This window comes from Hypanus sabinus, chromosome 3 (assembly GCF_030144855.1).
Source record: "Hypanus sabinus isolate sHypSab1 chromosome 3, sHypSab1.hap1, whole genome shotgun sequence".
Taxonomy (NCBI): Eukaryota; Metazoa; Chordata; class Chondrichthyes; order Myliobatiformes; family Dasyatidae; genus Hypanus; species Hypanus sabinus.
Window position 1 is genome coordinate 142,637,335 of NC_082708.1, and position 13,392 is coordinate 142,650,726.

Genomic DNA, 13,392 nt, shown 5'->3' on the forward strand with positions numbered 1-13,392 from the left:
CAATCAAATTTAACTGCCTGGGATAAGTAACTTTTAAGATGGAAGGAAGTTTTTGTTTAAGCGGCCTTAAAAGTGCTTTTCAGAAGGGAGCTTTCAGAAAAGACAGATTGTGGGCTGGCTATTGTCTGCAATGATTTGTCCTGGACACATACATCTCTGACAGTGAAGAAACACTGCACCCATTGACCTTTTCTGCTGACCTGTCAGTTTACTGTACTTTTCATATACTCTGAGAGCGTGCTGTGCCAAACCAGAACAATCTTATGTCAACTTGTGAACAAAGGAAGTTTATGATATAGAAGGATGGCGAGCAAAGATGGACCTTGGGTCAATCCCACTTCCCAGCTCTTGGTCCTGCAGGTTATGGCTCTTCAAGTGACTATTCAGCAACTTTCTCCATCTTCTTTTGAAGCTGTGAGCCCATCTCTAACACTTAGTGAGTGTTATACATTTTTCTCAACACACTGCAAAACTTACTGACAAATAAGCTTATGTCCTCTTATGAGTGATTCTTCTAAGAGAAATGGATTATAACTGTTTAATCTGTCAAGGCTTCTCAAAATAACTGTATATATATTTTATTAATTTTATCACCCTCAGCCTCCTTTTCTCCAAAGGAAACACCAGTTAGCTGCTCCTCAAAACAGAAAATTCTAGGCCAGGAATTATTTTAGTTGTGCACTGACAATAAAATCCTTATTTTAAAAAATAGCTAATCTAAACATTGCACAAATAAGACAGAAATATTTGAAGTGCAGCAGAAAATCCGAGTTATTTATTGGAAGTAGGTTTGGTGAACGTATACTGATACCAGATTGTCCCTTAGTTTCTTGCTTTCGTCTTCATGCTCATCCCAAATCGGAAGTTCTTTTAATCGCTGTTCTCCTAGTTCATCCATCTGACATTTTGTCTTGTAAAGCTTCATTTCCTTGAGAGTCATTAGACCAAGATGCCTCAGAGTTAACCATCTAACCACAGACTGTAAAGCTGTCTTATGTTCCAGCACAATGTGGTTAGAAATCCTGAGAGATTAAACATGAAAAGCAGTTACATCTATGTAGCTTATTCAAGCAAATGTTAAATCTTAAATATTACCATTCTTATGATGAAGGAACTATGATATTTAAGTTGGATTAGGATCAGCAGAAGTGAGGACATATTTAACAGTTTGTTTTATGAAGGGAATCACTCAGAAGAAAAATAGAGGCAGCTTAGCTCAAAATTAAAAGAAATCAAATTCCCCTCCTTGACTTGAGATTCCAACCTGAAACAATACCTTTGGCAGTAACAAATAGTGGCTGATGTATCATCTTTCAGATTTATTGTTAAATTGAGGTCTATTTGGGAGAATGAAATAATCTTATGATCCAACTTGAATTTCCTTAGGAAAGCTGCATTCATCATTAAGGTTTCCCACCACCCAGGACATACATGCCCTCTTCACACTATCACCATCAGGAAGGAGGTACAGAAGCCTGAAGGCATGCACTTAGTGACTCAGGAACAGCTTCTTCCCCTCTGCCATCCAATTTCTAAATGGACATTGAACCCATGAACACTACCTCACTACTTCTTAAATTTCTGTTCTTTTGCACTACTTATTTTAACTTTTTTATACACACACACTCACTCTTAATGATATTTATCATGTATTTCATTGTATTGCTGCCGTAAAATTAACAAATTTCACAACATATGCAGGTGATATTAAACCAGACTCTGATTACAAGTTAGGAAATTCTGTGATGGCTTGGTCAACATTGTCCTCTCTCAAGCTAACAAACTCGATTCCTAAGATTCAATCTGCTGAAGCAAAAGGACAGATTGAGGTATAATCAATAGCATAAACATTCTCATTCTTTAAGCTTCATGAAATATATAGTCAACGGAGTGTGATAAAAAGTAGCATCAGTGGGTAAGGACTAAAAGAAAAACAAAAGAAATAAAAAATAACTGTAATAGGCAAAGATCCCAATGGAGGTCACTAACAGCACTGTTAGACAAACTTGCAATGGACTCAACACATTGCCTGTAAAGACAACTCTCACCAATTGTGTGCAGTGGCCCCTTACTGTGCAACTTAACTCTCAAGGCCCAAGGCAGTATACATGACAGATAAGGCTTTGAAGTTTTCTTGTTCTACCACACAAACTATAAGTCACTTATATAAGTCACTTATAAGTCACTTATATTGCACAAGACCTCTCTTCCTCTGGCTCTGTATTTGTGAAGTAAACAGGGAATTTTAGGTGGATTGCGGATCATAAGGACCAATGGGAATGGAATACAGAAGATCAAGCTTGGAGTTCGCAGCAACAAGGGGAATTGGAGTTGGGTCTCACACATCAAGTAGACAGATAGCAGACCCATGGACAGATGCCCAAGGTCCTAACTCTGGAAATGAGAGATGGCAATGAAGGCTAAATTGCTTAAGGAGGAACAACCTACAAGATGATGGATGGACTAGACACTGCAGCAGAAGAGCAAACAAAATCTTCACATTTCATAAGGACACAGATTTGATATCAATGCTAGGACTAGAACTGCTTTCAGTGTGGGACACAGAAAATTAATTATTAAGGAGACCAAAGTAAATCAAGAGAATAGAGAACCTATCAACAAAATGACTGAGTGTCATAACCTTACCATGCATACATAACAACTCTCATACTCACTTCTCATCCAGTGCAGTCTGCTTCAGTAGGAAGTTCTGAATTATCTGTTCCTGATAGTCAACCAGGTGTTTCTGTTTAGCTGAATTTAGTGCTTTCTCATTTAGCCATTCCTATATTTTGCAATAGAAGGGATAAATACAATTAAAAAATACCCATTTCAGAATATATAAAAACCTCAGTTACACAATGTTAGCAAGTTTGCTTTCAAAACTTAATTTTTCATAACTTCTTGTGAAAAGCACTGCTTGTATGATGTAAAGGTCATTTAGCCATTGTAAATGAAACCAAAATTATCCCACCCAGTGAATTTGAATACTTACAAGTGGTTATAAAAATAGAAAAGGCTGCAATCTGTACAGATCACCTCCTCAGTTGTATGACAGATTATAGACAAGGTGAGGATATGGACATAACAGCAGAAGAGTATGACCTGTGACAAAGGTTATGGTTAAATTAGGGATGTTGGGAGTTGCTGGGTGATGAGGCCCAAAGGGCCAGAAGGGCCTTTTCCACATTCCATTTTCCTCTTCACACTGTATCTTCAAATAAATAAATACAAGGCTGTACACCATCATTTATTTCATGTACCTGCTTCATTTGGACCAATTTTTCTTGGAACAATGTCAAATGCCATTTTCTCTCTTCTTCTGCCGCCTGGCTGCTTGCTCGTAGCTCTTGCTGCATTTGGCTTCTCAAGGCTTCCATTGCAGATGAAGATACTTCAGTGAGGTTTGGTAGAGTTTCTGAAAAAAACTCCTCGATCAATTTGTCCACAGTCTGCGATGAAGTACAGTGCAGGTTCTGCTTCGTATAATGTGGTAAAATTACTAAAGCAATTTCAAGGCAAAGAGCAAATAACATGTACCTTTTGCACAAACTTGGCAGATTGAAATCCATATCCTATCACCTCATGTAAATGTCTGTAACTTACAGAAATGAAATTTTCTTTTCACTTAAGGGAAACAATTTGGAGATTGACCCACTAAAGAACTCAAATGCAGAAACATTTGACCTAATTAAATTCAAAACTCACAGGCAGCTCATGTCTATATTTAAAATTTATGCTTCCAGTGAATGACACCTTGCATGCACAGAAAGAAATCATAAAAATTATCCTCAGAAATATATTAATAAAATTAGCAACAAGGGATGCAAGCATACTGTCCTGCCCCTCTAGAAAGCAATTAATGATAGAAAAGCTTCCCCAAACTGTTATTCATAGCATACAATGGGAACTTAATTTAAACTCCTTTACCTAATGGAATTAATCCAAGCTATTGGGGAGAGTTTAAACTAAAATTGCTGGGGTTGGGAACCGACCTGAAGTAATGGAGGAAAGTGAGGTTGGGTCACAAATAGAGAAAGCTTGGAGACAGTGTGAAAGGGATAGGCAGGTGTATCCAGAGATACCGGCCACTTGACAGACGCACTGCCACCTGGCTGGTAGGAGGACACACCACATGCCAATCAACATTTGGTCCCTACCAACTAATCAGTGCACACCTAAATTATTAGTCACCTTAATTGGATTATCTCGCCCAGGCCCATGCTTTAAAAGGTGAGACTTGGCCTTGGCTCGCCCTCTCTTACAGACCACCTCATTGGAGGTAAGTGCATTGATTTATGCTTGGGAAGGTCTATGTTTGTCCTGGTAAGGGAGCTGCAGCTATCCAAGGTCAAGGGGGATAGCTGTTGTAGTGCTTTTCCCTTGTTCTTTGTTTGTGTAACCGTACTCTGTCCCCACACCGCTTCCTGTGTATTGTAATTGCTTGTGTTGACCCGACTTCCCCTTTAATAATAAATTCCTTATTATTAAAACTGTGTGTGTCCAGGCCTCTACTGTTGAGACTCAAAGAACCAGTTACTTCCATCACAACAGCAGCTGATAGAGAAGGGACGCACTCAGACTGATGGTTTGACGTGTCTATTTTAATGTGAGGAGTATTATGAATAAAACGGACGAGCTTAGAGCGTGGATCATCACTTCGAGATATGATGTTGTGGCCATTACAGAGACATAGAATGTGCAGGGCCAGGAATGGCTACTTCAAGTGCCAGACTTTAGATGTTTCAGAAAGGACAGGGAGGGAAGCAAAAGAGGTGGGGGCGTGGAACTGTTGATCAGAGATAGTATCATGGCTGCAGAAAAGGTGGAAGTCATGGAGGGGTTGTCTGTGGGTGGAAGTTAGGAATCCAAAGGGGTCAATAATTCTACTGGGTGTTTTTTTAAATATATAAACCACCCAATAGTATCAGGGACATCGAAGAGCAGATAAGGGAGACAGATTCTGGAAAGGAGTAATAATAACAGGGTTGTTGTGGTGGGAGATTTTAATTTCCCAAATATTGATTGGCAACTCCCTAGAGTGAGGGGTTTATTTGGTGTGGAATTTGTTAGGTGTGTTCAGGAAGGTTTCTTGACACAATACATAGATAAGCCTACAATAGGAGAGGCTGTACTTAGAACCATAGAAACAGGCCTTCTAGCCTTTCTTGGCTGTGCCGAACCATTTTTCTGCCTAGTCCTACTGACCTGCACCTGGGCCATATTCCTCCACACCCCTCTCATCCATATACCTGGTATATGATCTGGTATTGGGAAATGAACCTGGTCAGGTGTCAGGTCTCTCAGTGGGACAGCATTTTGGAGATAGTGATCACAATTCTATCTCCTTTACCATAGCATTGGAGAGGGATAGGAACAGACAAGTTGGGGTAATGTTTAATTGGAGTAAGGGGAAATATGAAGCTATCAGGCAGGAAATTGGAAGCATAAATTGTAAACAGATGTTCTCAGAGAAACGAATGGAAGAAATGTGGCAAATGTTCAGGGGATATTTGCATGTGGTTCTGCGTAGAAACATTCCAACGGGATAGAAAGTATGGTAGGGTACAGGAACCGTGGTGTACAAAGGCTGTTGTAAATCTAGTCAAGAAGAAAAGAAGAGCTTACAAAAGGTTCAAAAAACTATGTAATGATAGAGATCTAGAAGATTATAAGGCTAGCAGGAAGGAGCTTAAGAATGAAATTAGGGGAGCCAGAAGGGGCCATGAGAAGCCCTTGGCGGACAGGATTAAGGAAAACCCAAAGGCATTCTACAAGTATATGAAGAGCAAGCAGATAAGACGTGAGAGAATAGGACCAATCAAGTGTGACAGTGGAAAAGTGTGTATGGAACTGGAGGAGATGGCAGAGGCACTAAATAAGTACTTTGCTTCAGTATTCACTACAGAAAAGGATCTTGGTGATTGTAGTGCTGACTTGCAGCAGACTGAAAAGCTTGAACATGTAGGTATTAAAGAAAAAAGATGTGCTGGAGGTTTTGGAAAGCATCAAGTTGGATAAGTCACTGGGACCGGACGGGATGTACCTCAGGCCACTGTGGGAAGCAAGGGAGGAGATTGCTGAGCCTCTGGAAATGATCTTCACTTCATCAATGAGGACGGGAGAGGCTTCAGAGGATTGGAGGGTTGCAGATATTGTTCCCTTATTCAAGAAAGGAGTAGGGATAGCCTAAAAATTTATACACCAGTGAGTCTTACTTCAGTAGTTGGTAAGTTGATGGAGAAGATCCTGAGAGGCAGGATTTATGAACATTTGGAGAGATGTAATTCAATTAGGAATAGTCAGTATGGCTTTGTCAAAGGCAGGTCACTCCTTATGAGGCTGATTGAATTTTTTGAGGATGTGACTGAACACATTGATGAAGGAAGAGTAGTAGGTTGCAGTGTATATGGATTTCAGCAAGGTATTTGAGAAGGTACCCCATGCAAGGGTTATTGAGAAAGTAAAGAGGCGTGGGATCCAAGGGGACATTGCTTTGTGGATCCAGAACTGGCTTGCCCACAGAAGGCAAACAGTGGTTGTAGACTGGTCATATTCTGCATAGAGGCTAGTGACCAGTGGTGTGCCTCAGGGATCTGTTCTGGGACCTCTACTTTGTGATTTTTATAAATGACCTGGATGATGATGAAGTGGATGGATGGGTTAGTAAATTTGCTGATGACAAAGGTTGGGTGTGTTGTGGATAGTGTGGAGGGCTGTCAGGGGTTACAGCGGGACATAGATAGGATGCAAAACTGGGCTGAGAAGTGGCAGATGGAGTTCAACCCAGATAAGTGTGAGGTGGTTAATTCTGGTAGGTCAAATATGATGGCAAAGTATAGCATTAATAGCAAGACCCTTGGCAGTGTGGAGGATCAGAGGGATCTTGGGGTCTGAGTCCATAGGACACTCAAAGCTGCTATGCAGGTTGATTCTATGGATAAGAAGGCATACAGTGCATTGGCTTTCATCAATTGTGGGATTGAGTTTAAGAGCCGAGAGGTAATGTTGCAGCTATAAAGGAACCTGGACAGACACCACTTGGAGTACTGTGTGCAATTCTGTTCACTTCACTATAGGAAGGACGTGGAAACCATAGAGAGGGTGCACAGGAGATTTATAAGGATGTTGCCTGGATTAGGGAGCATGCCTAATGAGAATAAGTTGAGTGAACTTGGCCTTTTCTCCTTGGAGCGACGGAGGATGAGAGGCGACCTGATAGAGGTGTACAGGATAATGAGAGGCATTGATCGTGTGGATAGTCAGAGGCTTTTCCCCAGGGTTGAAATGGCTAGCTCGTGAGGGCACAGTTTTAAGGTGCTTGGAAGTAGGTACAGAGGAGATATCAGCGGTAAGTTTTTTTTTAAACACTGAGCGGTGAGTGCGTGGAATAGGTTGTCAGTTGCGGTGATGAAGGCAGAAACAATAGGGTCTTTTAAGAGACTCCTGGATGGATACATGGAGCTTAGAAAAATAGAGGGCTATGGGAATGCCTAGGTAGTTCTAAGGTAAGGACATGTTTGGCACAGCTTTGTGGGCCGAAGGGCCTGTATTTACATTTCATCAACAATTATAATAAACTCTTGAAACGGAAGAGTCTGCACATTTTGGAATGCGAAGCAAAAAAAAAGCCACTGAAGGATGAGAGAGAGATAAGTAGTACCTATGGAGGCCCTTAGTTCCAATCTATCCCTGTTGACCAACTTGCCTAATTGGACCCGCCCCATTTGCCCGTGTTGGGCCCTCATCCCTCTAAACCTTTTCTATCCTTTTAAATAATGCAGTTGTATCTACCTCCACTAGTTCCTCCAGAAGCTTATTCCATATACCTGCCAGCCTCCGTATGGCAAAAATTGCCCAAGTCCCTTCTCGATCTGTCCGCTCTCCTTTAAAAATATACCCCTTCGTTTTGGACTCAAAGACTTTAGATATTCATCTTCCCTTTGCCCTTCACAGTTAAACAAAATTCTATAAGGTCAGTCCTCAGCCTCCTATGCTCTGTGGAAAAAATTGCAGCCTATTCAGCCTCTCCTGGTAATCCAATCCCATCAGTCCTGGCAATATCCTTGCAAATATTTTTGCACCTCTCCAATTCAATGACATCCTTCCTTCAGTAGGACAACCAAAACTGTACCCATATGACAGGTGTTAACTTCATTGTCCTCTTCACAATGTGTTCTTGCCCTGCTGAGTATTTCCCACACTTTTGTTACTATTTATTAAGACTACTACTTTGTAAGCATTTAATCATGATGTTAATGATGAAAACATCAGTAAATGCTAAAAGAACCATGATTAAAACGAGTAAGTTGTGAAGAAGCTAAAGGAGGCATGGATCATTCCAACTTCTCCCACTAATGAAATATAAATTGCAAAATCTCTCACTGTTTAATCCAGAAATGTCTCTCTCCAAACTTAAATGCTTCTCACAACTTATTCAGTGCCAAAACATCCACCAACCAAACCTCTGAATACTTTAGCAAAAGTGGATTAGTTGCAGGGGTGTAAATGAATTCTCTAGACTCACCTTCCACAGTTCAGTAACTGCCTTTGCATCGTTATGATCTTCTTCATCCTCCATTTCACTGCGAATCTGCCTGTTACGTTCCTCAAGTTCATGATAACTCTATCAAGTTCACAGTTATAATATTATGTGCTGCAGGATCAGTAAACTACTCCACTAACTTTATTTCACTACCTGCTAAGTTAGAATTAAGTTATACCTCAATTGGACAAAAACCATGTGAAGAAATTAAACAAGTGAATGGATATTATCAATTAAAAATTAGCATTGTTATTGCCTCAATGGAATTGTATACTATCTACTAACTAAACACATACGAATATAAAGAATTGTCTTTTTATATCATGAAATGCTGTGTAGGAGTCAGGTATCTTTTCTGTCTGTCTGTGTTGTATTTTGTGTTTTTATTATGGGCAACTTGTCACGTGGGTTGGGCCGGGCTAGAAGCTTTGTTCTAGTTAGTTTAGTTTATTTGAGAACAAGTGAGGTGGGGAATGATATATTTTTTTGTTGACCACTAATTATGCTCAATTACACTAATTTGAATGCCAAAGTGTGAACTCCTGTACTCAGTCTCCCAGCGGTTTTGGTTTGCTTTCAAGTAATCGCTACATGCTGCATGAAGGTAAGAACAACAGTCACCACCTCCAGCTTTCTATTTATGAACAAAAAATTGGAGGATTAGATTTTGCAACCATAATCAGTCATATAATGCAGTTATTTGGATAGAATAATTAACATTATGCAGTTTACTCTTAGCCATCCAGTAACAATGGTGAATGAGGGTTGTCAGTTGCCAAAAAAATTGCCCAGAAATATTACTAATTGTACACTCATAATCTGTGTATTCATCTTTAAATAAATTGTCAAATTATCTGCCAGCTCTTTATACTTTAAAACTACAATGCTTTGTTTTAAGGCTAAACACTGTTGATGTAAAATACAACAAAATACAGGCAGTCCCCAAGTTACATACGAGTTCCGTTCCTGAGTCCGTCTTTAAGTCGGATTTGTACGTAAATTGGAACAGGTACACCCGGTATTATTTATCAATTAGTCAAACGTTTGTCTTAGTATATAGTATATATTTTACCTTTCTATGCATATAAAACACAAGAAATGTATATATTTCAATAATTAAACCACTGCTTTGCTTAGTTATAATAAGCTTTCATCGGGGCAGGGCCTTTCACATGCTCCATTATTCTCACTTTATCCTTTACCTGTATCCTTTAAAATTGTTCCGATTGTTGACCGACTGTAGCCTAAAGCTTTTCCAATGACTGATGGCATTTCACCTCTTTCCGATCACTTTATTATTTCCACTTTATTTTCAATCGCAATTGTTTTCTGTCAACATAACAGAAAACTGCGGATTTTATGTTTTATCGCAGAGCAGCAGTGAACTGTCTGATTGGCCTATCAGAGTTCTCTTTAGGAACTAGCTGACTTGATCAGCATTTCTGATCTGGCTATTGTTCACGATCGCACTTAATAAAAAAAAATACAGCAGCAGTCGCGGGTGGCGGGTCTTGTGCTGCTCCAGGTCCCAAAGTCTACCTGCACTGAGACAGATTAAATGGGACAAGTGGGGCGGTGCTGACTGGAAAAGGGGTGGGGGGGGGGGGTTCAGGGTGAATCTCGCTAAGAAATATTTAAGCCAAATACAAAGTTACACACTCAGCACAGTGTTAACGGCAACGACGTAAAATGGCAGATGGCGTCGTGATGCAACTTAAAATGGTGGACACCATTCTCCTCCCTCCATTCATAAGTATGAGTTGTCCGTAAGTCGGACACTCGTAACTCGGGGACTGCCTGTAATTCAAATGATCGCCTGCACTCACGATATCAAATCTTCCAAAGGGTTTTGCGAATTATCAACCTACAACTGCATTGCCCACGTAAGCTTGTCGTAAAAATGTCTCTTCATACTATTTTGCACAACTTCTGAAATAAAATTCCATTTGAACTTTTTAAATTCAAGTTTGATCTTAATTGTCACTCAACCAAACATGAATAACACTGAATATAGCAAAACGATCTGGCGTTCCTCTGGTGCCAAGATGCAAAATACAGTACCAACAGTCATAAGCAGCATAAGGCATGTTTAGCACTTATAAGATAGCAAATAAGCATACAAAACAAAAATAAAATTTTTTTAAATGTTACACTGCCTTTAGAAATCTTTGCTGTTTGAATGATAACTAAATGCAATAGTTTTGGATAAAGAAGATAGCAGTTTTTTTTAGATAGCAACAAATAATAAAAATCCGACTTTTAGCGTTGGTTGCTGTCTAAAAACACAACTGCTCAGAAACTTTTCTAAGCATGGCCCTAGGCACAGCAGGGCTCCTCAGAACGTAGAGAGCAGCTGCAAGTTCATATTTGTCCCCTTCCTAGTCTCCCTTTCCCAGAGAGTGGACTATACCAATGGGACCACCTTAGCACACTAGTAGATTTGAGAAGAGACTCAAGGTGGAATATAGGTTGAGCCAAAAGCTTTTAGCTTAGTTGTCATGGGAACTCAACAGTTATTTCTCCTCTCCTAATTAGGTCCAGTCTCATCTTTGGCTCAGGGTAGTTCACCTCATAGCCAAGTCCTCAACTCCACTACGGAGCCATTCATTTTGCTGTTTGCTAATGGGACAGTCCAACACGGGCAGTAAGTTAATGCAAAACAGGTGGATTAGATCAGTGAATAAATGAAAAGTGAACTTGCTGAAGCTCAGTCCATTGGAAAGTTACTCCTTTTTGTACCTTCTTGCTGCAGACAGAAAGTTCAATTGACATTCAAATTGCAAGTAGTTACAGTCTAACCTTAATAAAGTCATCTGGAGCAAATATTCTCCTAGCCTTGTCCATCAGATTTGCAGCATGCTCCCTTTGTGTCTTTTCAAGTCTATTCAACAGGGTCCTCCGCCGTTTCTTCATTCCCAAAATGATGTCTTTTGTCTGCTTGGTAAATTCTAAAAGAAATATTTATATTATATGCAGGTGTAAATTAGGGACCTGCTTTTTTAACCATAGTAAACCATATAACAATTACAGCACGGAAACAGGCCATCTCGGCCCTTCTAGTCCTCGCCTAGTCCCACCGACCTGCTCTCAGCCCATAACCCTCCATTCCTTTCCTGTCCATGTACCTATCCAATTTTACTTTAAATGACAATACCGAACCTGCCTCTACCACTTCTACTGGAAGCTCATTCCACACAGCTACCACTCCCTGAGTAAAGAAATTCCCCCTCATGTTACCCTTAAACTTTTACCCCATAAGTCTCAACTCATATCCCCTTGTTTGAATCTCCCCTACTCTCAATGGAAAAAGCCTATCCATGTCAACTCTATCTATCCCCCTCATAATTTTAAGTACCTCTATCAAGTCCCCCCTCAACCTTCTATGCTCCAAAGAATAAAGACCTAACTTTGTCAACCTTTCCCTGTAACTTAGGTGCTGAAACCCAGGTAACATTCTAGTAAATCTTCTCTGTACTCTCTATTTTGTTGACATCTTTCCTATAATTTGGTGACCAGAACTGTACACAATACTCCAAATTCGGCCTTACTAACGCCTTGTACAATTTTAACATTACATCCCAACTCCTATACTCAATGCTCTGATTTATAAAGGCCAGCATACCAAAAGCTTTCTTCACCACCTTATCCATGAGATTCCACCTTCAGGGAACTATGCACCATTATTCCTAGATCACTCTGTTCTACTGTATTCTTCAATGCCCTACCATTTATCATGTATGTCCTATTTGGATTATTCCTACCAAAATGTAGAACCTCACACTTATCAGCATTAAACTCCATCTGCCATCTTTCAGCCCACTCTTCTAACTGGCCTAAATTTCTCTGCAAACTTTGAAAACCTACTTCATTATCCACAACACCACCTACCTTAGTATCAACTGCATACTTACTAATCCAATTTACCACCCCATCATCCAGATCATTAATGTATACGACAAACAACATTGGACCCAGTGCAGATCCCTGAGGCTCACCACTAGTCACCGGCCTCCAACCTGACAAACAGTTATCCACCACTACTCTGTGGCATCTCCCATCCAGCCACTGTTGAATCCATTTTACTACTATAATATTAATACCCAACGACTGAATCTTCCTAACTAACCTTCCATGCAGAAACGTGATCAAGGCTGGCTTGAAGCAGAATCCAAGTTATTTGCTTTGAATTTCTGTACTATTCTCTGGAAGGAGATAAGCAGAGGCCATAGATAAATTGGCCTAAAAAGCCAAAAAACACCATTCTTCGAATGAAGACATTTTGCTACAGCAAGAAATCAGGAAAATTAAGGAATAGTTTCTTGCTTTAACACTGAGTGTCAGCTTTGAATGTGAGCATTTCAAAGGCAGCTTAAACAGCAGACTTAGAAATTTACATAACATAATTATAGTCATAAAGGCAATCAGCATAAAATAGGCCCTTTGGCTGATCATCAAGCACATATTAATAACCCACAGATCAAGGACTATGAAAGGGATTAGTATACCCTACAGTCTTCTATTGCTTAGTAATGCCAATATTCATGTAGATATTTAAATATGGTGAGGGTACCTGCCTGCACAATTCATTCAGGCAGAGTGCTTCAGATTCAAACCATCTTTTTGAAAAATATTCCTTAGATCACTTCTAAAATTCTTACCATTTATCCTAAATGTGTGCCTTCATGCTTTACATATCCTTGCTCTGTTTAAATCTCTCAAGTTTGAATTCTTTCTTCAGCCTCTTCTGCTGGAAAACCCCACCTATCCACTCTCAGAACTGGGAGACTGAATCAAATTCACCATCCTGATGAATTTCTTCTGCATCTTCTCCAAATGAACCATGTCCT

General features: G+C 39.9%; 1 protein-coding gene across 4 annotated transcripts in view; it reads right to left on the reverse strand.

The window, feature by feature from the left end:
• The window catches only part of LOC132391711 (evC complex member EVC-like), a 72,346-nt gene that overhangs the window by 14,018 nt on the left and 44,936 nt on the right, over nucleotides 1-13,392 (reverse strand). For 3 of the 4 annotated variants that reach the window (XM_059965264.1, XM_059965266.1, XM_059965267.1), the window contains exons 10-14: nucleotides 11,345-11,493; nucleotides 8,528-8,626; nucleotides 3,264-3,476; nucleotides 2,676-2,785; nucleotides 812-1,022 (exon numbers count right to left, since the gene is read on the reverse strand). In XM_059965264.1, the coding sequence (XP_059821247.1) occupies nucleotides 812-1,022; nucleotides 2,676-2,785; nucleotides 3,264-3,476; nucleotides 8,528-8,626; nucleotides 11,345-11,493 (782 nt within the window). The remainder of the gene's footprint in view (nucleotides 1-811; nucleotides 1,023-2,675; nucleotides 2,786-3,263; nucleotides 3,477-8,527; nucleotides 8,627-11,344; nucleotides 11,494-13,392) is intronic. The other variant, XM_059965265.1, reaches the window with a different exon arrangement.